This window comes from Amborella trichopoda, chromosome 2 (assembly GCF_054954075.1).
Source record: "Amborella trichopoda isolate Santa Cruz 75 chromosome 2, AtrichopodaSantaCruz75HAP2 v2.0, whole genome shotgun sequence".
NCBI classification, from domain to species: domain Eukaryota; kingdom Viridiplantae; phylum Streptophyta; class Magnoliopsida; order Amborellales; family Amborellaceae; genus Amborella; species Amborella trichopoda.
The window spans coordinates 7,590,408-7,617,964 of NC_142337.1; the positions used below are offsets into that span (position 1 = coordinate 7,590,408).

The 27,557-nt window shown below is 39.0% G+C and overlaps 1 protein-coding gene across 8 annotated transcripts; it reads left to right on the forward strand.

The window, feature by feature from the left end:
- Positions 1-1,424: 1,424 nt before the first annotated feature.
- LOC18443209 (putative E3 ubiquitin-protein ligase RING1a) lies at positions 1,425-27,136 on the forward strand. Of its 8 annotated transcripts, none has more exons than XM_088857749.1 (11): positions 1,425-1,729; positions 1,824-1,863; positions 2,999-3,489; positions 6,184-6,242; positions 23,382-23,463; positions 23,822-23,942; positions 24,076-24,117; positions 24,232-24,768; positions 26,014-26,121; positions 26,420-26,638; positions 26,755-27,136. In XM_088857749.1, exons 5-11 carry the CDS (start codon positions 23,408-23,410, stop codon positions 26,794-26,796), a joined length of 1,125 nt encoding a protein of 374 aa, XP_088713875.1. In that variant the 5' UTR covers positions 1,425-1,729; positions 1,824-1,863; positions 2,999-3,489; positions 6,184-6,242; positions 23,382-23,407; the 3' UTR covers positions 26,797-27,136. The 8 variants fall into 8 exon arrangements, with proteins under 8 accessions (XP_088713875.1, XP_088713874.1, XP_088713878.1 ...); XM_088857748.1 differs by lacking the exon at positions 2,999-3,489 and adding an exon at positions 4,480-4,641; XM_088857752.1 differs by lacking the exon at positions 26,014-26,121.
- Positions 27,137-27,557: the final 421 nt, after the last annotated feature.

Consider the following 27,557-nt stretch of genomic DNA (forward strand, 5'->3'; position numbering starts at 1 on the left):
AAATACAATGAGAATAGAATGATAACGAGACATATTCCTTAAAATACAATGAGAAAAACTCATATTTGACAATTGAAGGCCTATCTCACCTATGTACATGAGATACACTTTCACACGTTCATTGCATAAACTGGCTTTGGACACTTAGGAAGGACACTTGAGAGAGAGAAACACAAGCGAGAGCCATAGTCTTAGAGGAAGAGAGAGAGATATAAGAGAGAGAGAAAGAAGAGTTAGAAGTTAGAGAGCGTTTTAGAGAGGGAGAGAGAGAGGAATTAGAGGTTAGAGACAGGTTTTAGAGCCACCTCAATCATTTTTTTAGGCTAATATGAAATCTTAAATCCCGCTTGAAAAAGAAAAGTTAAGAGGGATTGCAACGAAATAAGTTTCAAAATTTTAGAAATTGACAAATAAGGAGAGGCTAAATCAATATGGTTATGGCGGGACACATTGCAAGGCACTTAGGTAGCGAGAATTCCAACAAATATTTTTCACTGTGGTTATAAGTTAGTTTCTCCAAATAAAGCATTCGAAGAATTAACCGCAGTGACAATCCTCAATAAACTGAGCCGATTACACACGCGTATCAAGCACAAACAAATTAAAAGCACCTCAAAAGCCGAATGTCTCTTATGAGACCGAATCTCGAAAATAAATCCATATCTGTCCCAAATCTCTCTTTCTGTAAAAATAAATTCATCTCCAACCCCACAAGATTATTTCTCCACTAAAAGTTATGAAATATAAGTAGGGGCAATCTAGATAAAATTCCCCGCTTATTTCTACATTTGGAGGGATATTTTTCTATTTACAAGTACAAGTAATTTCATTTTATAATAATAATAATAGGGGCCCTTCCTTCACATATTCCTTAAAAAAATCCCACATATCCTTAAAATACAATGAAAATGACTTATTTGCAATAAAAGGCCTCTCACATGTGTACATAACACACAGTTTCGCACGTGCTTTACATAAACATACTTTGGGCACTTATGACACTCGAGAGAGAGAAACACGAGCCAGAGCCATTAGAGAGAGAGGGAGAGATGTGAATAATAAATTTTATAGAGAGATTTGGAGTGTGAAAGTTTTTAGAGAGAGAAAGAGGAGGAAGGCTTTGGCGCTTAGGGAGATGGAAACACGAGCGAGAGCCATAGTGTCGGACGTTTGAGAGAGAGAAAGAGGAGTTAGAGGGTAGAGAGAGAAAGATTTTAGAGAGAGAAAGGAGTTAGAGAGAGAGAGAGAATTGCAAACCCATGCTGGTCCGCTCGTGCCACCTCAATCCTTCTCTTCCTTTCTTTCTTCTCCTGATACCAAAGGAAAGAACGAAAAAAACGTATCGTGGAAGAAATGAATGCATGTGCTACTCGTTAAATTATATAAATCCCGTATAAGGCCGACCCATTGTAGAGAGAGAAAGAGCAGAGGAAAGAGAGAATAGGTGAGAGAGAGAGAGAGCAGAGAAGAGAGAATAGGAAAGAGAGAGAGAGAGAGAAGAATTCAGTAAATCTGTGCTCTGAATCCTGATAACTCAGGAACTAAGCACGATACACAGGGAGTCTCAGAGAGAGAGGAGTTAGAGAGAGAGAGAGAGAGAGGGAGTTAGAGAGAGAGGTATCTTCTATTTCTTGGTGTTCTTGTTTTCATCAAAATCTGAGAGAGAAAATGCCTGCCCAGAAGCGTTCAGTTAGTCCAGACTCTCCTCCAATGGAGCACAATTCGGATGGTACTTTCTATCGATCGTTTTCTCTCTCTTATTTCCACTTTCTCTCTCTAGTTTTTTCGTATCCTGACCCACAACGTACACTTTTTGATCTCAGATTCACAGGAGAGCCCTTCTTCAAGCGGGGACAAGGACGAGTATGTTCGGACTTGGATATCACCTCCACTCTTTCTCTCTCTACACATCTCTCTCTGTTTCATGGATTTTTTGATAGACCTGTTTGATGATCACCTGATATGCTTTACCGTTGTTTTCTAACATGGTTGGTTTTGTGGGGTTTGAGCTTTTGGGATTGAAACCAGCTTTGAAGTTTGTCGTGTTGAATGTTCATGGCGTGGAGATTGTTAATGCAGAGATGTCGTTATGAATTGTCTGATATTTTGAGATATGGTTCCTACGTAATGTGGCCGGCTTTGGTCCGATTGTTTCATTTGATCAATCTGATGAGAGAGAGAGAATTATTTGCTAGTGAATGGGGCAGACCAATGTGCTGTTCATACGGGTTCTCTTTGGCGTTCAATCTGCATTATACTTGCAGTCGTGGGGTTAGCTCCTGGTTACCTGAAAGCTTCAGGGGTCCTCCATGAATGTGTGTGTGCACGGGTGGGCTAGAGAGAGAGAGGTTGTGGGCCTCTGTCTTTTATTGTTTATTAGCTAGAGAGAGAGAACTGGGATGGGGGTTTCATGTTTCTTAGATGGAGAGGGCCGGGTTTGGGGGGGGCTGTTTCTTGCATATTTCTTTCACACCGTGCTATTTGGTGTTCAATCTGCATTGGCGTTGCTTGTCTCTCTACTTGTGATGTGGGGGTACTTCTTGCATGGAAGCGTAGGGCCCATTGGATCAAACTTATTTGCATCCTGGAGATATCCACTGCATATATTGGAATAACATCTTAAGGATAGTTGGAATAACATCTTGAGTGTAGTGTGTTTTATTATATTTGGTTGTGATTTCTGGGAAATTTTGAAACTTGGGTTTTGTTACGCAAAACCAAATTCAAAAGATTGTATGCTATGTCTCTGATGATTTGATTATTTTCTTCTTTGGATAAGTGTCCATGTTCATATAATTTTTAACCCCCCCCCCCCCCGCCTCCCTCTTTCACTGCTTCTGTGCATAAGTATCAAAATTAGATTTGATTGAAATCATAAGTGGTGATTGGGTTTCTGATCCTTGAAAATTTTATAGCTCATATAATCTCTGCATGCATAATGTAGCCAACAAGGAGACTGATAAAGGGCGTGCTTTTTCATTTTCTGTTGATTGACTAGACCTTGAGCATTCTGAATTAAGGATTATGCGGTTACGAAGCAGTCATACTTGCATGCGGTTACGAAGCAGTCATACTTGCATGCGGTTACGAAGCAGTCATACTTGCATGGAACTCTATCAAGGCATGGACAACAGTGAGGGTTGAAAAGACTCGTTGTCTTACTTAAATGAAGTGCTTTCTGAGTTTCTTTTTCTCTATGAAATTAGCCACACCGTGTTTATTTGTGACTTTCAATGGTCTCTTTCCTTGATAGTCACTGCTTTAAGTTGTGGCTTAGAGGAAAACATAGTTCTGTTCATGGTGCCTATGAGATTTTATCATATTTCCACATTCAAGAAGTTACATGACATGTTCACTGCGGAACTTGACAGCCTATCTCTAGTTTCCGTGGAGATTCTTTGCTTATTTTTTGGGGTTAGTGTCATCCTAAGTCTTCATAGCCTATGATCCTGTTGGTGCCATCCCAAAAACTCATGCAACAGTCCTCAGGTGAATGCAAAGGTTTTTCTGTTTCAGTGTCCTAGCTTTAATAGTTTCCTTATTTTCACTTCTAATTAGATCCCTCTGAGTCTCTCTTCATGATTGTAAAGGCCACCAGTTATGATTTTTAAAAAACTTCCTAAACTCCTCTATGATAAAGATAAGGTTGGAATATGAGCTGTAATTTTGAACCTTTTGGAAAATGAGTGGAAAATTTTCCTTTTATGCTTTTAAATCTTCATGCTTAGTTGATCAAAACTTACCGAATGCTGTTACTCATTTTTATTATGGCAGTCATCTCAATACTGACATCGTAATATAAGTAACAATACATGAGAAGTTCAAGAACTTAGCATATGCCAAAGTTTTATCATGGGTTTACACTCGGCGGATGATGTTGGATTCTTAAAGTGGAAGCTCAATAAGTTTAAATTTATTCTTGTCACTATTTCATTTTGTCCTTAAATACATCTCATTGATCAAATTTTGTGGCCTTTGAAAAGAATAATACTAGATCCACATGTAATGCGGTGTTGGTCCATCGATTAAATGGGTTTAGTCAAATTGAATGGGTATGCCATCCGCATGCTAGTCCAAGTCATTTATGTTACCTGCATATGCTCTGCTCTAATCATCTTTCTGGTACTCAAGCCAGTGACTTGATATAAGTTTGACTCATTTAGTCTCTCTTGTAAGTCCTTAGATCCCACACTTGGTCAATCAGTACCGATCGATATAGACACTAGACTTATGGTCCTATTTTTTCGCACCTTGTAATTTCTTTACCAGTTCTTTCTATACTTGCCTTTTAATTAATGAAATCTTGTTGCTTTAACAAAATGTCTTAGTTTTGCACATTAGGACAGTGCACCACTAGCTACTAGGCTATGACTACATAAAATTTTGCGGTATCTTCATTCATAAAGAACAATTATCACCTGAAGATAGAGCTTCTAGAAGTCAACTATTCACTTGCACTTGTTGTGTGGAATGTGCAAGGTGTGATTCTGTTTGCGGCTATGAATCATCTTGGGAATCCTAGATCACTCAGGAGAGATACCTACCACCCCACATACCAAAAAGAAAGAAAAAAAAGAAGAATAAAGAGAGAAAGAAAGAAAAGCAAAAAGAAAGATGAAGTGAGGCTTTCTCTCAACTAGTGTGAGTTACACTGCTCTTATGTGATCACAAACTTGCATGATTTTACATGATCTTCGAATAATTGCACACTCATTGCAACTCCAAATTAGAAGCTTATTGGCAAGCTTTATTATTTTATTTTCCAAAAAAGAAAAAAAGGAAAGAAAAACTAGATGCTTACTTTCAGTTAAATGATATCACAAGGTTAAGATTAAAAATATATAATCGCCAAAACTATTTTAACATCTTCTACCTGTCTTTTTTTATCCTTTCTGTAATAATTTAGTTGCCCATCTAGCTGCATTCTTACAAAACAGATCCAGCCCCAAAGCCATAATAAGTGGACTTGCATGTATCTCACAAGAAAGATGATAGATACAGTAATTTGGCAATTATCCACCATGTTGTGAACACAATGCAACTTTCTTCTATGTCCTTAATCTCCAATTGAAATGAATCTAAATATTTGGCATTTGTTTTTTTGCCTAGTCACAAAATTGATTCAGTAGCTTTTTCTTGATTCAGTCATACGTGACTAGTCCATATAATGTAAAAGTTATTTGGCTGCACAAGTGTCCTTTTCCTCTTTCATGGATAGTATGTTTACAGAACTTCATTCTTTCTGCAACAGGATGTGATTTCTTCTTCCATGAGGAATATGCAGCTTAATGTTGTCACTTTTTTGTCTAGGTTTCCCTCCTTGCTAGGTGTTACCAAAACACCACAGGTTGATGTCAATGCTAGAATAAGCAAAGAACTCTTGGTTCATTAGATGTTTCTTAGTTCGCATTCAGTAGTCTACAGTGAGCCACATTTTGGTGCTTGTTTTTTTTTAGTGTGTTAACTGTTATATTAATTAAGCAAAAGGATTACAAAGCAGATCGTGTACAGATAGAGCGTGTACATGATTGGGTCAGCCCCTTGGCAGGTGCCCTGTACAAACCCCCAAGGGACCAAGAAAAAACTCTACATTGAAACGGCTTAAAAAAGAGAAACAAGAAAGGGGGGGGGGGGGGGGGGAATGTAAATTTGTAATATCCTACAAGCCCTAAGGATTGAGGCTTGTGCCTTCCCTAGCTAGAGCGTCGTACCTTCTTGCACAATTACCTTTGGGGGAGGACCATACATACATTATTCTAAACTTGCTTGGTCATTTCATAAAGTAATGTTTGTGTGATCTTGTTTTGATGGAGCCGAGAAACCCACAAACTTATTTTCTCTTCACATGCCAAATAATACAATGTAGGCGGTGTCCTGACTTGGTCAGAAAAAATGATGAGCTGACTGTTAGCTCACTAGTAGCCATTTCTAAAATCTTGGTCTTCGTCATGAAAAGTCTCCAGATCCATGATAACATCATGGGGTATACAGATACAAATGTCCAAAATTTTCAAAAAAAGGATAATATAACTTTTCTTTTCCACCTGACACTATTATTATAGTGGAAATTGTATGATATGACTCGAATAATTTAATACAGGTTTCTAGCATACAGTCCTAGCTGTTGCTTTTATGATTTGATTGCAATTTGAATATTGACAAGTTGTGTTTTTGCTTATACAGGTTTGTCCTGGTCAAACTGTCAGATATACGCAAAGAAGTTCAATGCCCCATTTGCTTAGGTAACTTTGCTTTCTATTCAACTATTTTTAACTCTTTGTTTTACGTTTGAGATATATGCAAGTGCTCTTCGTAGTTAGAAATGCAAATGCTTAATGGTGTAGAGGAGTTTTGAGTCATGATTCTCTCTGTTTGGGTGTGCATGTGCATGGTTAGAGAGAGAGAGAGAGTTTAGAACTGTATAAGCACAAATTTCAGATGTACCAGATGCACTATTTGTCCCATTTGTGGACCATTTCCTGAAATCCCTACTATTTATTCAGTTTGTTTTTCACTAGCATGTCAGCATGGTTCTGATTCCTTCATACTGACCACATAAAACACTAGGGAGTGCATGGGTAATTCCTTTAAAATATGGGACTGCATTGATGCTTATTATTATTTGTCTTCCCCGGGGTGTTGCAGCTTTTATGGCAATGAGCAAGTCATTGGGTCTATGTTTTTCTAGGTGAAAATAGGTTTGTGGTGGGAGAGGCCCTTTAAGAAAGTAGTTCATTCATCATGTCTTTGATCTCATGAGGGGTCTGTGATCAGGTCAACATCCTGACAAATGACATGAAATGAAGGGCATTGAAGAAAGTGCCCTTGGTCGAAGTAGTCCTTTCGCCAAGCTTTCTTGCAGTCCTCTTGAGTATCAGCTCTCCCAGCTTATCGAGTTGGACTTCATATTCTTGAACCACACATAAAGGCAAAACTTGGTAGATGGAAATGAGACTAATCACCTAAATCTTGGCAGTTCAGCCACCTCTGAATCTTTATTTTTTACTTTTATCTTATTGCATTTTGAGCTACAGATCTACTCTTGATTAATCTAATGTTGTGTGTGGTCCTCATCACACCATGACACAAGTTTGAAAGCAAAGCCTGTCAAATGGGACTTGCTATCCATAGCTCTACTTGTGGAAGAGCCTGGAATTTGTCTCAGTGTGGTTGCTTTACTAGGCATCCTAAGTCCTAACCCAGATCCATCAATATAGTGAATGAGAAAGGTGACTATGGGTGTGCTTGCCAAGGCATTCTGGAGATCTTGAATAGCCTTTATGAGTCCCAATTATCTCAACAATAATAAATAAATAAAGAGTTTCAATTTTCTCAATGGAGAAGGTCACATTGGAGCCAAATTATGCATCCATCCAGTTCGGTTCACGTTTTAGATGTCACCATAGTCCATTTGTCCCATCATATAAGCAAGAACTTCCAATCAACATGATCATAGGCTTTATTTATGTCAATTTGACGTCAGATGTTTCTTCTTCTAGATATGGAGTCTGAAGACTCATAGCCCACAAGGGATTTACCCATTTTGCGTTAGTGTTTCTTCCCCCACTCTTCACTTTTACTAGTTGAGAGAAAGCATAAGTTGCTTCATTGCTATATGTAATTCTTCAGACTTGAATTCCTCCTTATGTGCTAGAGTTTCTCGGCATACTGTGATCCTCTGTGAAATGGATGTTGGTTTCACTGTGTCAGAATCTAGAGAGAGGAGAAAAGAGAAAAGAAAAAAAAGAAGAAAGAGGAGAGAGAGATGAAAGACAAGAGAAGAGAGTGTCGTGAGATCCACACAACCATTACACTCCTATCAAACTATATTATTAAAAAATATGTGAGGGACAAAACTACCCATTCAAATAAACTTAGGAAACTTAGATCCTAGGACCTAGATAATAGAGGTCTTGTAGTACTCCCCCTCAACCTAGAGCATAGGTGTCACCCATGCCTAGTTTGGAACATATTACGACTGAGGCCTTTGGTGAAGATGTCTACCAGCTGCGGATCCTGAGATTTCACATATGGAGTAGACATTTACTTTCTAGCAACTTCCTCTTGGATAAAATGCCAGTCTACTTCAATAGGCTTAGTCCTTTCATGAAACACTATATTAATAGCTATATATGTGGCATCGTTATTATCGCAATGCATCTTTCTAGGTTTAGCAATGGTAAACCCCATCTCCTGCATCAGTGTTTTTAGCCACATCAATTTACATGTAGTTTATGACATTGCTCTATCTTCAGCCTCTGCACAAGATCCATGACATCATTTTTTTTCTTGTTTTTTCATCTTACGAAGTTTCTACCAATAAATGTACAATAACCTATGGTAGAATGCATGTCAGATGGTGAACATGTCCAATTAGCATATGAGTAACTTTCAATGGCTAAATTATTATTTGGCTTGTAAATCAAACCTCAACCTAGGACTTCCTTCATATACCTTAAAATTCCATGAACAACATCCCAGTGAGGAATCCTGGGAGCATGCATAAACTTACTCACAACACTCACTAAAAAGCAAAATCAGACTTGGTGATGGTTAGATAAATCAGCCAGCCTACCAGTCTTATGTACCTGCCTAGATGCTCAAACAACTCTCCCTAATCAGCCAATGATTTTGTATTTGAATCCATAGGCGTATCCACCAACATTCCAATTTCTGTCAACTAATCAGTCATGTATTTTCTTTGAGACAAACTAATGCCATGCTACCTAGCTACTTCAATTCTTATTTGATGTCTCTTTAAATGACTGATACCTTCTTGGTCATGGCCAGTAACAATAATATCATCAACATAGCCAAACTACAACAATTATTCTAGAGTCTTATTTCCAAATAAACATTGAATGATCTGAATGACTGCGCTGAAATCTATTGTCTATAACAACTTCACTGAATTTTTCAAACCATGCACGTGGGGACTGTTTCAGGCCATAAATGGCTTTCAACTTGCACAATTTATCCAACTACCCCTGAGCAACAAAGCCAAGTAGTTGCTTCATGTACACCTCTTCTTGTAAATCACCATGGAGGAAAGCATTCTTGATATTAAGTTGCCATAAGGGTGGTCATCTCTTGTTGGCAGCAGCAAATATAAATATACAAACTGAATTAAGTTTAGCAACAGGGGCAAATTTTTTATAGTCAATGCCAATTGTTTGTGTATATCCCTTGGCTACCAACCTGGCTTTTAATCTTTCTATGGTGACATCAGGCTAATATTTGACTACATAAACCCATTGACACCCGACAGTCCTTTTTCCAGCTGGCAACTCAGCGAGTTCCCATGTATCATTTGTGTTCCTCGACCTTTGCTGCCATCCTCGGCCTCTTCCTAAGTCAAGACCATGTCCTCGACCACTGCCACCATCACCTCTCCTTACAACTGTATTTAATGCCAATCCATCAGTGATGCTTGAGTCAAAAGGAGTGGAAGAAGAAGATATTTTCACAAATTGAATGTGCGTGCAAATATTACTGAGATATGGGACTTCATTGCTTGCCAAGATCTGTCCATATACAACATTGTACATATGACTAAGGCTAGAAAAAAATTTGGCTACCCTAAATTCTCACTCACACACTTATCCTGTTGCAACTGAAATATTCTCTCATACAGCTCATATACCTGACCGATATTTTTATTTGATGAATATGTTTCTTTCAAGGTGTCCCAAATTTCTTTAGCTGTTTCAAGAGACATCACGTTGGTACTATTAAGGGTTCCATACTACTACACAACCAGGTCATGATTATGTAATTCTCCGTCATCCCTTTATATCTACTATCAGATTTACTAGGCTTGTCCTCATTCGAGAATTTCAGTTTCCTCCATGCACCAATGGATACTTTGACAGATTGAGCCCATACAGCAGAATTGGACTCATTTAATTTTACCGAGGTGATTTGTATCCCCGCAGTTTTAGGAAGACTAAGGATTGCAGGTTTAATTTCCATATCCATGAACATTTAAAAATAAAGAGGAAAGAGGACAACTAGGATTGGCAAATTTCAATCACACACACAAGCCCAGTACGATGTTCGGAACCACTTAAAAGGGTAGAGATACTTAACATTCAGGCATCGATTAACAAAGCTCTCTCTGCTATAACTCATAGATGAACCCAAATAGGCCTCCTATAGCTTCAGCCACTCATTCGAGAGGAATAGTTGCTGAAAGAGCAACACAGACATCCACAGCACCCCAATGGCACCATATGCATGCACACACACAAAAAAAGGGAAAACTAGGAACCCCTTGATGAGATGAACATCAACGGGGTTTGGGTTTCCTGCTTTTTAATTTTTCTTTCATTTCTTTTCTTTTCGAAAGGAAAGAGGAAGATGAAAGGAAAAGGGAAGATCAAAGGAAAGGGGAAGAAAGGGAAAAGATGAAAGGAAGGGGGAAGATGAAAGGAAGGGGGAAGATGAAAGGAAAGGGGAATATGAGAAGATCAATTCAGATCTGCTCTTATACCATGTTAGAGAACGTAGAGAGAGAAAAGAGTTGAGAAAGATGAAGAGAGAAGAGAGATATGAGAGAGAGATGAGAAAGATAGAGAGATATGAGAGATGTGAGAGGGAAGTGAATGTCGTGAGGTCAACATTCACCTCACATACCTCTCAAACTAATATATATTAGTAAGATATGTAATGACAAAATTGCCCATACAAATAGCAAAGGACACTTAGGTCCTAGAACTTAAATAATGAAGGACTTTAACAACTCTAGAGTCTTGTTTCCAAATAAGCTGTGAATGATCTGCATGATTGTGCCGAAATCCATATGCTATAACAATTTTACTAAACTTTCAAACCATGCATGTGGGGACTATTTCAGTCTATAAATGGCTTTCTTCAGCTTTCTTCAACTTACACACTTTATCCTTCTTAGCAACAAACCCGGGTGGTTTCTCCATGTACACTTCTTATAAATCACCATGGAGGAGAGCATACTTGACATCCGGCTGCCACAATGACCAGTCCTTGTATGCAGGCACAAATATAACCACTCAAACTGAATTAAGTTTAGTGACAGGGGCAAATGTTTCAGAGTAGTCAATGCCAAATATTTATATATATCCCTTGGCTACCAATCTAGTTTTTAATCTTTCTACTGAGCCATCAGGTTGATATTTATTGTGTAAAACATTCATTTTTCTGGCTGGTAATTGGGTGAGTTCCCATGTATTATTGGAATGGAGTGCATCCATCTCTTCTTCTTCTTCCACCTATTATGACAAAATGCTTCTTGATAGGTCTTAGGAACATAAATAAATGAAGGGGATAAATCAAAACTTTGATATGATGAGGATAAATTTGTAAACGCAACAAAATATGCAATCGGATGTTGAGTACAAGGCATGATACCTTTACGAATGGCAATAGTTACATCATCATCACAAGGAGGAAGTGGATGAATAGGATAAGATGATGATTGAGTGGCTGGCTGAGTTGGTGGAGGATGTCTACCCTGCATTTTTTCGTCTGGTGTAAACCTTTATGGGCTGCTCCTAAGAAACATCATGACGTGTAGATGTAATAGATTTAGTGGAGTTAGGTAATTGTGTTGAAGAAGAAGTATCAATAGGAATAGGAAGAGGAATCATAGAAGGCAAGGACTTCGAGATTTCTTTATAAGTAAGGTAAAAAATATTTGTATCTTGCCTTCAAGATTTCTTCATAAGTAAGGTAAAAAATATTTGTATCAAGGATATGACCCTCTTCTAACAAAATAAGGAGTACTTTAAAAAAAGTAACATCAGCACAAACAAATTTCTTTCGTAAACCATGGTGATAACAACGATAACCTTTCTGGAAGCATGAATACCCTAGAAAGACACACTTGACAGCCCGGGGATCTAGCTTATCATTACCAGTACCTAGCATATGAACAAAACTAGGACATCCAAACACGCGAGGAGGAACAACCAACAATGGAGCATCATGAAAGAGAACCGAGGCATGGTGTTTTTCCATTTAAGTCTAAAGAGGGCATACGATTAATTAAATAACATGAGGTCAGCAAGGCATTTCCCAAATCAGCAGAGAATGGGTCAACCCTTTGATTTGTACGCCCACAATGTGTACAGTGTGTGTTGCTCGACCTCTGCCCCCATCACCTCTACCTTATCCTCTTCCTGGGAGGGGTAGATAAATTGACATGTTGAATGCATGCATAAACATTAGAGAGAGATGGGATTTCATTGCTTGCCAAGATCTGTCCACATATAGAATGGTACTCAAGATTAATGCCAGATAAATTGGCAACCCTAAATTCTTCACGCTGCCGCTTTTGTGGTTCCGCATCACCAATATAGGCTGATATAGATTAATATCTTCCCACATACCCCCGAGGGTACTATAATACTCACTCACACTCTTATTACCCTGTTACAATTGAAACATTTTCTCAAACAGCTTACATACCCCAGAGATGTTGTTATCTGATGAGTATAATTCTTTTGTAGTGTCCCAAATTTCTTTGGACTTCCATACTACTCTCTACAACCAGGTCATGCTTGTGTAATTCTCCCTCATCCACTTTTCATATCTACTATCAGATTTGCTAGGCTTGTCCTTAAATGTATTTCAATTTCCCCCTTGCACTGAGAGACACTTTGACAGATTGAGCCCATAAAACATCACTGGACTTATTTAATCTTACTGAGGTGATTTGTATCCCCACAGGTTCAGGGAGACTAAGGGTTCTAGGTTCGATTTCATCATCCATGAGCATATAAGATGAAAGATCAAGAGGACAACCAGGATCGGAAAATTTTAGTCACTCACACAAGCCTAGTGCAATGCTAGAAACCACTTAAAAGGAGATAGATACTTATCATTCAGATCTAGTCACGTTCTCACACTTGATCGGATTAGGGCAACACCATATTGAACACATCTGGGCATCACCACAATGCCATGAATTGGACTGGCAGTATCTTGAAACTAGTTCACAATCTCTTTGTGGATCTTGATCTCGAAAGAGGAATCACACATATAGCAACATCATTACACTAATCGCAAGCATTTAAAAAAAAGGTCCACCTGGCACCTAGTTGGCCATTTGGGCACCCGGAGGACCTCAAGGCCCTCGCTCAGGACTAGGCGGCCCTCCCTGGGCACTAGTACTCCATGTGGGTGCTAGACGCCTAGTACTGGGCCCATTTTTTAGAATAAAGGCCCCCTAAGGGCACTTTGGGTCATTTTTGACCCACAATGTTTTCATAAAAAGCTATAGGGGGTATTCTAAACCCCCAAAGTGAAAAACAAAAATGGAATCTAAGCCCCTAGTCTATTGACTTTGAGATTTCTATGAATAAAAAAAAAAAAAAAACTAAGATTTCAAGAAACATCCATAAGCCTACTCTTCATTGTTGGAAATGTTTTTTAGTATTTCATCTTGTCTTGAGTATGGCATCCTCTTGTATTGGACATTTGGGCTATTGATTTTACACTTCGCTTTTTAATTTCATCTTTTCTAGTCATGATTGTGTTCATGTCTCAGTATGGAGTATGCCATACTCAGTTTGGATTGTATAGTTGGAGGTTAATACACCATGGACTTGTTTATGTTTTTGACTTTTTTCACTAAATTTTCAATGATTTGAAGTTTTTCAACATTCATGCATATTTTGCATGGAAAACGTTGGAATATCTATAAATGCAAAGAGTACAAAATTAGCGAGACATATATGCAGTGTTTCACCTCAGGGCGCCTGAGGTTTTAGGCCCCCTAGCGCTTGGGAACTGGGCACCAGGATGGCTGCTTAGCGTTTTTTAAAACATTGCTAATCGTTGATCTACATGGTTTTTTGCACACCAAACCTTAGGAAACAGCCGTAGGGTTTAGATTGAATAGTCCTACGGTTTTATGATTAAATAAAGGTTAAAAAAAAAATTGGGGCAAAGAAGATAGAGGAAGAATGAAGAGGATGGTGGAGATAGGCGTTAAGGTGCTTGCTTTGGTACCATGTCAAAGAATTTGAAGAGAGAGAAGAGAACAAAGTGAGAGAGAGAGGGAGATGAAAGATAAGGGAGGAGAGAGTGCCATGAGATCTACTCAACCCTCATGCACCTCTCAATCTTATATATTAGTAAAAAATATGTGAAGGACAAAACTTCCCATACAAATAAACTTAGGACACTTAGGTCACAAAGGACATTTAACACTCCGCTGCATGCTCATGCCTCAAGTTATATGGATCTATCTTGATATTTTTGCTGTGTAGATAGATCAGTTTTCTGTTGGAGGCCCGATTTCTTATCCTAAAGCCATAACCAAATTTTTTCTGACAATAGAGATAACTGGTCTAGTAATAATGAATTTGGAACTTATTTAACCTGGTTAAATAGTCTTAGGAATATCCTAGCCTTAGGCACCAATTTAGATAACTTGTACTTTCTGAGGACTCCAAGTTCCATGGATTCCTATTGCTAAATTATGCCATTGAAATTTTATAAAACTTTCCAAGTACATGTGTGAATTTGTAGAAATGTGATCAACCGGTGTTTTCAAAAATAGATTGGTAGAGTAGATCGCCCACCAACTGGTCCCTATCCAGATCGGCTATTCAGAAAAATAAAAGATAAAAATAAAATAAAAACACAAATGAGTATCAGTATATATATAATTATCACTATATATTTAATAATATATAATTCTAAGGAAATAGCTTGAAGTGTGTTATTGGTTAGACCTTGTGGTCAGGGGTGGTAATGGACCCGGACCCAATCCGAGACTAGGCAGGTATACTTGACACGGTCCTGGTATGGGTCCAAGTTTTGGACTCGCAGGTAGGGTCCGGGTCCAATAAATGATGCCTAAATAGTCTCGGATCTCGGTACAGGTATGGCTATACCCGACCTGACGAGTATCCGGACCCGTATTTATTATATATAATTTAGCTTTAGTTTTATTACTTTATATGATTTAATTTTTTAAACCAACCCTAAGTTCCCCACCCCTTTTATAGAGCATACACCCTGGGGATTCTATACATCTCTTCGATGTGGGATTAATCCCACACACTGACCACCTTTTTCTTTTCCTTAGTATCCATTGATTCTTACACCCCTAGTATAGTAGTATTCATTGATATCTTGCCACATATGGCATGTGCGCGAGATATAAGGCATAAAGCAATTAAATGGGATGGTTTGGAAAGCACAATGCATGAGAAAAGCATATTGATAATGCTTTAAAAGCATGGCAGGCTGGCAGCGTGGGGCATTCAAAAAATTTTAATGAGTTGGTGTGAGGTAGGCTGGCAGAGTGGGGCATTCAAAAAATTTTAATGTGTGGGGCATTCAAAAAACAAAAATCTAGAGAGAGAGAGAGAGAGTTTTTGAATTTCCAGGATGGGCAGTCAGTGCGTGGGTGGGATTAATCCCACATCAAAGAGGTGAATAGGTTCACAGGAGCGTGAGAACTATAAAAGGGGTGGGGGACTTTAAAATCAAATACATAAGAGAAGACTGTCGGGTATGGTTCCAGATACCGGGTCCTTAGTACCCTCTCGGGTACGGGTACTATATTTTTGGACTTGTCGGGTATGGATACGGGTTCAGCAGTATTCGATCCATACCAAACCCGTTGCCACCGCTGCTTGTGATTAACAACCACAAGGACGAAAGTTTGAATCCACCCCTTTCCTTTTAGCATTTAAAGAAAAGTATACAATATGTTATCTACAGAATCTAATTTAGTATATATTAAAATAACAGATTAAAAAAAAAAAAAAGTATGTATTGAAAGAAAAAGCGCCTAGGATGTTTGGAACTTCCAACCTTGTGTAAAAGGTGGGAGAGATCTCACCAACGAATGTATTTAAGATTTGTTGTATGAGTTGTATGCATTATCTATTATATAAAGTTTTTGAGCGGCCGACTCAGCCCAAAAACCATCATGTTCTTGGGCTATTCTCTATCTGGATAGGCAAACTTTTTATCACTGTGGTTCACAAAAGATAAAATCAAGAATGCATATGAATTCGTCCTAGAGAAGTGTATTGACATGAATGCCAACTTCTGCTAGTCTTTGAAGCATCCTAACTAGCATTCAATTCCAGTTCCACTATCCTAATTGCATTGTTGCATGCATATCAACATGGGTGTTGGCGTATAGTAGTATGTGCCGGAGTGTCCACTACAGAGGCCAAAAATCGCAGTACTTCCTCAACACATCCGTACAATGATTGCAAATTATGTGTTTCCTATTAATTACAGTGATTTTTCCCTCTCAAAGTGCTTTTTTCAAAGATCATCAAATCCTTGACGGGGTTCTTATGGCCCATGAATGTGTTCACTCGAGGCACATCGCGAAAGAAACCTAGTCTTATTGTCATATTAGATTGGGAGAAGGCCTATGACCATGTAGACTGGGCAATCTTGGAGGAAACCCAAATTAGGATGGGGTGTGGGAGAGGTGGAGAGGATGGATGAAAGCTTGTTACTCACAACCTTTCTTTTCAATCCTCATAAATGGTTCACCAAAAGGTTTTTTCCCTTCCTCAAGGGGTTTGAGACAAGGATACCCACTCTCTCCTTCCTCTTCGCTATTTCAGTTAAGTATTTAGCCAATCTATCTCTAGGATGTTTGCTGCTGGGTTGATGAGTGGATTCTCGTGTGGTAACAATGGCCTTGTAGTCCTTCATCTTCAATACGCGGACGACACTTTGGTGTTCTATAATGCTCAATCCGATGAAATTGACTATCTATTCTGGTTCCTTGCGTGTTTTGAATTCGCTACTGGATTCAAAGTTAACTTTAAGAAGTCTAAAATGATGGGGATAGCTGTGGACCACTCTGTGGTGACAAACTTTGCAGACCTTTGGGGGTGCGAGGCAGAAGAACTCCCTTCGAACTACCTTGGCTTACCCCTGTGTGTGGGTAAACCCAAAAAGAGGTTATGGTCCCACATTCTGGACAAGGTGGACCACAAATTGGCAGGATGGAAAGGAAGGTTCTTGTCCCCAGCAGGAAGGCTCACCTTGATCAAGGCTACGTTGGCAAATATCCCAATATACCAAATGTCTCTTTTTCGTTTGCCAGTGGCAGTCAATGTTAGGATTGAGCAGCTTATCCGTAGGTTCTTTTGGTTTAGTGATGCTGTGAACCATAATTCCACCTTATCCCCTGAGATAAACTTTGCCAACCGAAAAGATTGGGTGGTTTGGGTATTAAAAACCTTAGACAACAGAATGTGGTTTTCGTGGGGAAATGGTGGTGGTGTCTTCATACTTTAAGAGGCCATATGTGGATAAATATTTTGAGGTTTAATACCAGATTCCCTCCTTCCCCTGCTACCTGAATGCAGAACCAATCCTAGAGCTTTGGGGATTTGGAAATCCATATCCTCTATCTATTCCTCCTTTTCAAGAGGTATTTGATTTCACCCAAAAGAGGGGAACATGGTTCGATTCTGGCTTGACCTTTGGCTAGGCCAGCAAGTTCTCAAGGACAAGTACCCACAATTGTTCTCATTGGCAAGATCTCAAGGGGAAACCATTGCAGAGGAAATGACTTTGATAGGGTCCTGTAGATCTTGGAATCCTCTCTTTAAGCGAGACCTTACCGACTCTGAGGTCAAACCTTTTTCAGACCTCGGAAACAGGGGCAGGACCAATCATTTGGACTCGTTCAGCAACAGGGGTTTTATCGGTGTCTTCCTTTTATTCGCAGCTCACCCAATAGCGTCCCAAGCGTAGAATTCCTCAGCCCTGCCTAGAATCCAGGTGTTCTTGTGGATTGGACAATCTAAGAAAGTTCTTACAGTAGACCACCTTCAAAGGAGAGGGATCCCCCTACCCAATCATTGCATTCTCTGCCAAGCGGACGAGGAGTCTAATCCCTACTTATTTTTGCACTGCCCTTTTGCATTTACGATTTGGGGAAAGCTTCTCTCCCTGTTCAAAGTACAGTGATTATCCCCAGAGAAGTACCCCTTATCCCTTGTTCTATACAACCTTTTCCGTGGCCCAAAGCAGGTATTCTGTTATGGAAAATAGCTCTAGCAGTACAATTTGGGCGCTGTGGACAGAGCGCAACAATAGGATTTTTCGAGGGGAGTACATTACCCAGAACCTTCTCTTTGCAAAACTTAGGTCTAAGTTAGTCTTTTGGGCCACTAACCACAAATGATTTAAAGGGGTCCCTACTGCGGCCTTCTACCAGGACTGGACTGCGATCTTACAGCACTCCACAAGAGTACCTAGAGCATCAAATTGGTGTCCACCCAGCGCGGGACATTTTAAGCCCAATTTCGATGGTTGCTCTTTTGGGTTTGGTTTCTTTTAGTCGGTTGCGTTGTAACTATCAATGTAACCTTCAAAAAGAAGGCTTTTTATTCTGTTTCTCTCCCCCTACCTTCTTTTGAAGGGTCGTTGTACTTTTGCTATCCTCTCGTGGAAAGCTTCTCTCTTTCTTCTCTACTAGCTGTAATCCTCTTACACATATATAAAGTTAACATTCTCAAAAAAATTATAGAAAAACTAGAAAGATTGAAAAATCAGAAAAACAAATTTGTAGCACTTTGGTTGTAACTAATTTTGAAACTTGAGTGAGAACTGTTGTGTGCATAGCTGGTAGAGCCACCATGCACAGAGCGAACAAGAGTCTAGAAGTCATAGGTTCAAATTCGTCCCATTTGAGTACATATATTAAATGTTTGCTATTATATCATCAAACCTTCACTTGGTAGATTAACCTAATCTTGTTGTTATGTCTTGTGTTCAAACCTCAGCAGAAAAATATGTGGTGTCCCCCTTATGTTTTGTTATAATATAATCATAGGGACACAACGTGTCCATAAAAGCAACACTTCATTCAGAGTTGTTGACACATACTAAAGGAACATAATGTAGCCCAACATGTAGGGAACTAGAGATGGAGTGTCAGTGGAGTCTTGGCTGTGTCAGCACGTGTCTAACTGTTGAAACTTGACAAAACAAGAAAATTGAAGAGTCTATGTAACACTGCGTAATTGAAATAGGAATCTTGAAGGTCGATTTTTGTTGTAACCATTGGGCCCTTTTCTCGTAGGTCCTTTCTCTCACTCAATGCAGACAAGGGTGGGTGTACACATCAGGCAGGGTCATAAACCCAAGGACTAGGGCTCATCTTATCTATTCATGTGGCGTATCATCATCATCATTAACGTCAAAACCTTTTCCCAACTAATTAGGGTCGGCTACATAAATCTCGGTCCGTCATTCTGCTCTATTAAGGGCCATACCCCTAGTGAGGTCATAAATCCTCATATCTTTTCTCAATACTTCCAACCATATCTTTTTGAGCCTATCCCTTGCCCCTTTTTAGACTTCTACTTGATTTAACTCGTACCTCCTAACAGGTGTTGTACTGGTCTTGCGCCACACATGGCCAGCCCACCTAAGTCTACTTTATCTCATTTATCGCCTATTGGTGCCACACCTAAATTCTTTCGAATGTATTCATTTCGAATTCTATCATTTCTTATCTTGCCACTCATCCATCTCAACATCCTCATCTCAACTACACTCATTCTATGGGTATGTTGTTTTTTTACCACCCAACATTTCACTGCATAAAGTAAATTTGGTCTCACAGCTATCCTATAGACCTTGCCCTTCAACTTCATTAGTATGCAGCGATCACATAAAACTCTGGTTGCACATTTCCACTTTGCCACCGAGCTCTAATTCTATGTGTGACATCTTCTTCAATCTCTCCATTTTTCTGGATTGTTGATCCAAGATATCGAAAGTGCCATCTTTTTGTTATTTCTTTGCCGTTAATCTTAACTACTTCCTTGTCTCTTCTCCTATTAATAGTATACTTGCATTCCATATGCTATCTTAGTCTAGCTAATTTTAAAATCTTTAGATTCTAGAGTATCCCTCCAAAGTTCTAACTTTGTGTTGATGTTGTTTTGGGTCTCATCGATCAAAACTTCATCTGCAAACAACATGCATCACGATACCTCATTTTATAGGTGCCTAGTTAAATCGTCTATAACTAAGGCAAAAAGGTAAGGACCTTAAACTTTCCTTAACCCGTCCCAAGCCCAAGTAAAAAGGATGGGTTGTGTTAGGTAGGCAACCACTTAAAACTTTGTCAAAACTTCTTATGAATCCGGAATATACATTATCTGCTTATTGATGTGGCGTATATGATGATATAAGTCTTTGAAGCTTTGAGAGATAGGTAATGTTTATCAATATACTCGCAGTTCAAATTTTGGGTACATACAAAAAATGATTTCTCAGCCACTTTCTTCACTGCCGCTATTCCATATTGTCCAATAGATTGGTTGAGATGTCATCATTGACCTACAGCCACAAATGTGGGACACAGAAGCAGCCAATGAGGCTTGAGATCTGGACTCAAATCACCTTTTAACATTTTGTCCTGTCCTGTTTGATTGGTAATCCTTAGTCACTAATCTCTATTTTCTAGCTCACCTTGTAATTTCAAAGTTTTTCTCGGCCTTCTCATGCCATGGTGTCATGAGAGCGTTCTTAAATGGCACATTGTCTTGTAAATAGATTTCCATTTTTTAGTTTCTTTTTCTGGATCAGTATCAGGTTTATCGTTGGCAATGTGTTATTCTCGTACCTAATGTGCTTTTAAGCAAGAGTTGTCAGGTGTCATGATTTTCTTATGATTGTTTGATCGCGATCTAATGAAGCATCTATATGAGAAAATAACATTTACGTACTAGAGGCAGTCACAGTTCGGAAAACTGCAGAACAGTCAAACTTGCCATAATTTGGAAAGCATGGAGGGGGCTTTACTCTACAGAAAAAGAGTTAACAGCTACGTTAGATTTAGGATAAGGGACGAGAGTGGAATTGTTTTCTAGAGGCTATATTGTCCTTGCTTTTGTTTTCAAGGTGTATGTGAGGTAAAGTATGGAAAGGTTAGAGGGCCAGGGTGGTTTGGCCTTCTGTATTTGAAGGAACTTGACAGACTCGGAGATAGAGGAGCTAGTTTTCTTATTGGAATGCATAGGAGGAGGTATTCATCCTTAATTGAGGTTCCCAGAAGCGGGTGGCAGTCTTCTGATATATGTTTCTTGGCTGGGAGGCTGAAGAGACTGTAGACATTCTCATTTACAATGTCCCCTTCCATGCATTGATCTTTGAATCGTTCCTTAAACCTTTTCTTGTTGTCATGTCTGAATTTGTTGAGGAGGGGGTCTCACGAGTCTTTGGTCACGTGTAGTTGCCCAAGTGAGATTGCCTTCCATAGAAGATGTGCCCCATTGCTGTCTGTTGTTGAGATATCTCAAAGGACAGAAACAAGATGAATTTTGAAGGTACCTATATGATTGCGAAGGACTTGGTGCATGCATCAGGACTTTCTGATCTTGTAGGCTTTGGTTAAGAGTTAAGGCTCTGGTTTGTGAGTGGAAGGTGGTTGCCTGTACTCTTACTGTTAGATCTATAGGTTGGGCTAGTGGGCAAAGCACCATATATCTTCTTCCAGGGGAAGCATGACCCATTAAGGATGAGATCTTAAGTCTTCACTAGAGATGGCCTTGATTGGACCTCAGATTTTTTACTACTGTTCAAGTTACATTCTTATTTGACGGCAATGTGGCCCCTTTTATTCAACTACAATGTGCCCCTGAGCAGGGCTAATGCGAAAGGGCTTCAGTCTGGTATGATCAAGTCGACACTAATGATATGCAGTTAACGCCTCAGGGTGGTGTAGGGCTAATGCGAAAGTGCACCACTTGATTCTTTTTTCTTTTTTTGAATCTGTTAACTGTTGTATTGAGCACTTCGTTGTGCTAAGTTTTCAGAAACTTTAATGCTCTTAAATGGCTTTAAGTTACAGGAATGTGTAACGAATGAAATTTCCAACTCTGCATTGCCCTTGTTTGGCTTTTATTTTCCGAGTTCCAATTACCTGTGTCAGATGAAGATATTATTCTTAAAAGCATTATGAGCTCAGAACAACTATAAAATTATAGTATGAAGTATTGACATTCAACAATGTAGATTTGGTTGCCTAGGTGGACACCTAGATATCTGGCAGTCTAGACAAAAAGAAGAGGGATTTTTTTTCTCGGGGTGGCGGGGGGTTGGATAAACCCTCCGGTAACAGAAACTTAATAAATGAGAGATAAGACAAAGAAAAAATGTTGTCTCACAGTTTTTTGTGTGTTATTTTGTTGTACACTTATATTATTTCAAACTCATTATATTATTTCAAACTCATGCATGAATGAGTTCGAAACTTAAAATTGAATTCCTAAAACTATAAAAGATTGAAAGCTGCCCAAAAATTCATCCATTTTGCCACAAAAGAAAGTCATAAAAGCCACATGTCAATACGCCATAGTCAATCCATACATTACCATCCACATCAACCATCATATATTGTAATAGAAATTCACTACCCCGAAACGTCATATCTCAAAGGACTTAAAACAACAACAATACTCAAAACAAAAACAAAAAAACACTGATGAACTCAAACATCACTAGCTACAAGATCTCTATTTCTATGACCACCACCAGATGCATATGAATCTGTTGATGATGCCTCCATCATCATAGTCATCCCCCTCCTCATATTGATCTTAGTCGATGGCATTCTGTGGGTTACCCAATGTTAATAAAATGTCAATAAACTCAATCTAGACCCCTCTCTTCAATAGGGGCCAATATTTCAAAGCCAAATTTGAAAATGAAAACACAAAAGAAAAAATCAAAATTGAAAAAAGAAAAAAAAATCAAAACTCAATATTAACAAATATTACTAAACCCTAAACCAAGAAATGAAATGCACTATTGTTTCAAAACCCAATCAAACTTGGCTCAAATGATGACCCTTTGGTTGCCGAAAGACCTCTGTTGCGACCACTTCAAGTCTCAAAAACTATTGGAAATGAATTTCAAAAGATTTTCAATATTCAAAAAATTGAAATTTTTTGAAAAGTTTGTCAAGAAACCAGAAAAAAATATCTATCTTGAAAAAAATTCTCAATTTTTGTTTAATCTCTTTAAAGACAAGCCTAAAGGGTTTTCGGGGGCTAAAATTCCCCCCTCTTTCCTTTTCCTTTCCTCCTTTATCTTTCTTTAAGTTGGAGAAATGACAAGTTTGCCCTTGACTGAAGGCTTTTTCCTGCCCTTGGCCAAGGGCATCGAGGCGTCGGCATAGGCAGCGCTGAGACACTTGGCTCACCAAGGTGGCCAAGCTGCTAAATTTTCATTCTGTGAAGTATGAAATAGGTAGTGTGTATTGAGAGTTGAGACATTGACAATTCATGATTAAATGAATCTGCAGAACTTCATATGATTTTTTTTTTAATTAAATATGGCTTAGAGATGCCATTAACAATTCATGATTGAATTTCTTGGTTGTGTTGCAGGGATCATCAGGAAGACAAGAACTGTGATGGAGTGCTTGCATCGATTTTGCCGGGAATGTATCGACAAATCAATGCGCTTGGGGTATGATATCTTGACGCTAAATTGGTAGATATGTTCATTTTTGCATGGCAGGCATGATCCTAAATTGGCAATGTATGTTTATGTAAGGAATGGCATGGCGTGAAAGTAAAGATACATGTATTTTTGTTTAAGGAATGGCATTTCAGTTGTGAACGTACATGTGTGTGTGTGTGTGCGAGAGAGAGTGAGAGAGATGGTGTGGCAGGAAGGCCTGGAATATTGTGTCTGTGTCTCTTGATTAATGCCAATGCTTGTTGAAGTTGATTTTTGGGATGATGTTTCTTTGTAATTGCAATGGTGCCATATAAGAATTTGATATCTTCTATGGAATCTACTTTGATTAAAAGCTTTGCTTCAGAAATAACGAATGTCCTGCATGTCGTACACATTGTCCAAGTCGGCGTTCTTTGAGGGATGATCCAAATTATGATACCCTCATTGCAGCTATCTATCCAGATGTAGATAAGTATGAGGAGGAGGTAACTTTGTAAACTAATCATCCCTCCTCTCTCTTAGTGACTAAATTTATGAATGTTCTACAATTCACCTTTAAATGGCATGGATTGCTTGCTGATGCATAAAGCTTACCTACTTCTTCGACCACTATTTCAGGAACTGGCATTTCATGAAGAAGAAAAGAGCCGGAATAAGCAGGTTAGTGAGTATTGTACATACTTTATCTGCCTCAATTTATGGGCATATCCTATGGTTTCTATATTCATATCTTAATTTTTCATAATTTTTTTAACCCTGACTTTGATCGAACAGATTCAAGCAACCATAGCACAGACCTTCAGGCGCCAGTCCGAAGCGTATGTTAAGCGAAAGAGCAGCGCAAAAGCCACCGCTGCTGCTTTTGTGAGGAAAGCAAACTACCGAAATTCGAGACGGAAGAATAGAAGTGGGCCCGATTCGAGCAATGCAGGCTCTGATGATGCTGATGAGGAAACAAATGGGAATGAAGGGGCCAAAGATTCCTCTTCAGCCGATGAGCCCTCTCCTGAGGTCCGGCACAAGAGATGCAGGAGGTGGGCGGGCACCAGGACTTCACATGGCTCAACTAACATTGATGGTGGGTCTAATGAGAATGAAGATAATAATGTTGAAGCGAGTAGAGAGAGCTCTGGGGCTTCTCCTTGTATTGGAGGAAACCCGGAGAAGCTTTCTTGGGGCAAGGGTGGGGTCAGGAGCCATACAAGGTATGGGAGCGTGAGTGGATCATATGAGAAGAACCAAAGGAACAGGCGCATTGCAAGGATTATGGATTACTTTTTCAACAAATCAATGGAGGAGAATGAAGATGAGGTACGTAATGGATGGAGATGTACCATAATCTGATGATCTGGTACTCCAAATGGGTGTCCATTGTCAGTTATGGATGATGATCTGGAGATTAACTGTGCCTGGGTTGAATGTCTTGGTGGGCCCTGTTGTGGTTAATCTCCACTGTCTGTTGTCAGGAATGGACTATGGATGCCTCTTTGGTGTACCATATATTGTGCTCCATTGAATCTGGTCTAATATCCCTATAATGAACTGATGCATGTATGTTTTTTTATACCGAATATAGCAGTGTTAGGGCTATAGGACATATATGCAAGAATGAGAACGGATATGTACTACCTTGACAATTTATCCCTTTGTGCAAGAATGAGAACAGATATTTACTACCTTGATGATTTATCCCTTTGTTTTTAATATTGTTTTTCTTGTTATGTCACATATAGTGATAGATTTTCATTTTTTTTGTCATGTTTTCAGTAAGATTAACTCATCAGAAGATTTTTTGAAATTTGTGTTTTCTTCCAAAGTTCTCAGGGAAAGATCACTAAGTTTTTATGAAAAGGAAATTTCTGAAGTACCCACCCAAAAAAAAAAAAGACAATGAAAAAAAAGATATTTTCTTTTGAAATCTTCCATGTGCATGCAAAATTTTCAAAGAAGTGGCAAATATATTTTTACTAATTCTTTATTGTCGAAGAAAAAATACTGTATTAATTCTTCTCATTTTTATGTGGCAATTTTGTCATTATAAGTAATATGATATAAAGAGATATGTATATTGTTATGCTGGAGTAACATAATATATCATGACTACGGCATTGGCATGTCACGGTAATTCTGCTGTACAAAATGTATATTTGTGTATATTAGCTAGGGAAAGTATACCGTAGTCCCATGCATTATGCCATATAATATGCAAAGGGTATCCACTCTGTCTCCAATAATAGTGGAGATTGAGTGTACCTGGGTGAATATGGTGTGTGCCCCACTACCTCTAATCTCCTCTTTCCATCACATGGAACAGATGGTGAGTGCCCCTCTGCAGACTTTAGTGCTGCCTACCATTGGCATACTCCCTTAAATTTTGGTATATAATACTTTCCATGGTGCCATTTAGCAAAGCTTAATGTCCTGAATTTTAAGTAAGCCTCGAGTTGTAGCTTCATATATGGGTCTATATCTGGGCATTTGAAGATATTCCATGAAACCCAAAATCATACTGCATTAGCATGGTCTAACATGAGTGTGTAACATGGTAACATGCAGTTCGATATACATCTTACACTTGTACCTTGGGACGAAGAAAGTATCCCGAGTTTGCAGCGACCTTATATTTGCTGCCGGCCCACAGTGACTGTCAATTACTTATGTCAAGTAAAATGCAAAACTGAACCCTTCTAACTATTTGGAAGGCATACCATAGTCCTATGGTGTATGGTCTTCCATTCTTAATGGATGGTGGAGATAAAACTGTGGCGGAGCTCACTGGGATATTCACCGAGGCACAGTTACTCTCCACCATCCAATGCTGTGAACGGAAAGTGGATTGCCTTTTGGAATTCTGACTACCATACTCTCTTGGATTATGTTACACTCTTCCTTAAAACTTTTGCATCTTATGGATTATGGATCCTGTGTCCTTTTATTAAGATTTTTGTTTGTTTCTCTGTAGTATATTGCTGTCGAGACATCTGTTAAAGCAGAGGACCTTGAACTCATGGTAAGGAAATCGAGAGATGGAATGCTGAGTGATTGCCTATCTCAACCAGACCCTTCAACGTCCGCCGATCAAAATCCTCGTCCCTCAGAAAATGAAAATCTGCAAATACTGCCAACACAGGAAACATTGGCAGGGCTGCATGCTTGTTACCCCTGCTCTCGTGGTGATCTGGTCTCTCTCTCTCTCTCTCTCTCTCTCTCTCTCTCTCTCTCTCTCTCTCTCTCTCTCTCTCTCGCTATTGGTTGATCTACTTGCATTTGCCTTATTCCTTTTTTGGTCACCATTAGGTTTTGATATATCGACAAAAATCAACGAACCCCATCGAATGAGCTGGCCATGTTCCATTGCGATGTGGCATAGGTGCTGTACATATTATCAAGAAATGAAGACCAGAGCTTTGGTGCCTTGTGAATGGTTCCAGGTATGCACAGTTTGGAACTATAAAATCTAATGCCACCCCTAATTTGGACAGGGGTTCCAAGTTTTGGGGGTGAAATTTGTGTGGCTAACCTATATGGCCAAGTTTAGATAAAAGATCCGAATGCCAGCAGGGCTTGATTTTCTAGCTGACTCATTTGTAGCTAATTTGGCAATGGCAATGTGTGCCTTCTGCAAATGTGGGGTGTTGTGACCTTTTGGATGATCTATAACGAGTGTAATTCTTTCAAACCTGAATGGCCCGGTTAGTTGGGCCCAAGTTTGGTGAACCTTAATAGTGATATTTTTGGTGTCTGATATTCGAAAATCTGGCAAAATTGCGAGGTTTTCATGAATAGATATGCTTTCCAAATATAGCTACTTTTTCGATCTTCAAAAAATTCAATATATTTTATAAAGAAAATGATCACATAGTTGGTCTCTTCAATGTGATTCCATAAGGGTTCTTTTGTCCACTACTGCATGAATCCAATCATCTCAAGGGGGTCCTAAATGACGTTTGCGATGAAGTTAGATTAAGAAAAGAGATTGTATATTATGAGACCATTTATTTTTTGTAAAAGGACAACTTTTCTGAGCTATTGGATGTGAAATCTAATATATTAATATGTATCATAGCTTTCAAGAAAATTTGTTTCAAACTTTGTGCTCA

What these genes read in the sequence shown, in the direction of transcription:
- LOC18443209 (XM_011628346.3), top strand. Translation starts at nt 1,669, where the DNA reads ATGCCTGCCCAGAAGCGTTCAGTTAGTCCAGACTCTCCTCCAATGGAG. An exon ending in TGGAGGAGAATGAAGATGAG is followed by an intron (nt 24,769 to 26,013) that starts GTACGTAATGGA and finishes GGTAACATGCAG; the next exon opens with TTCGATATACATCTTACACT. An exon ending in CTGTCAATTACTTATGTCAA is followed by an intron (nt 26,122 to 26,419) that starts GTAAAATGCAAA and finishes GTTTCTCTGTAG; the next exon opens with TATATTGCTGTCGAGACATC.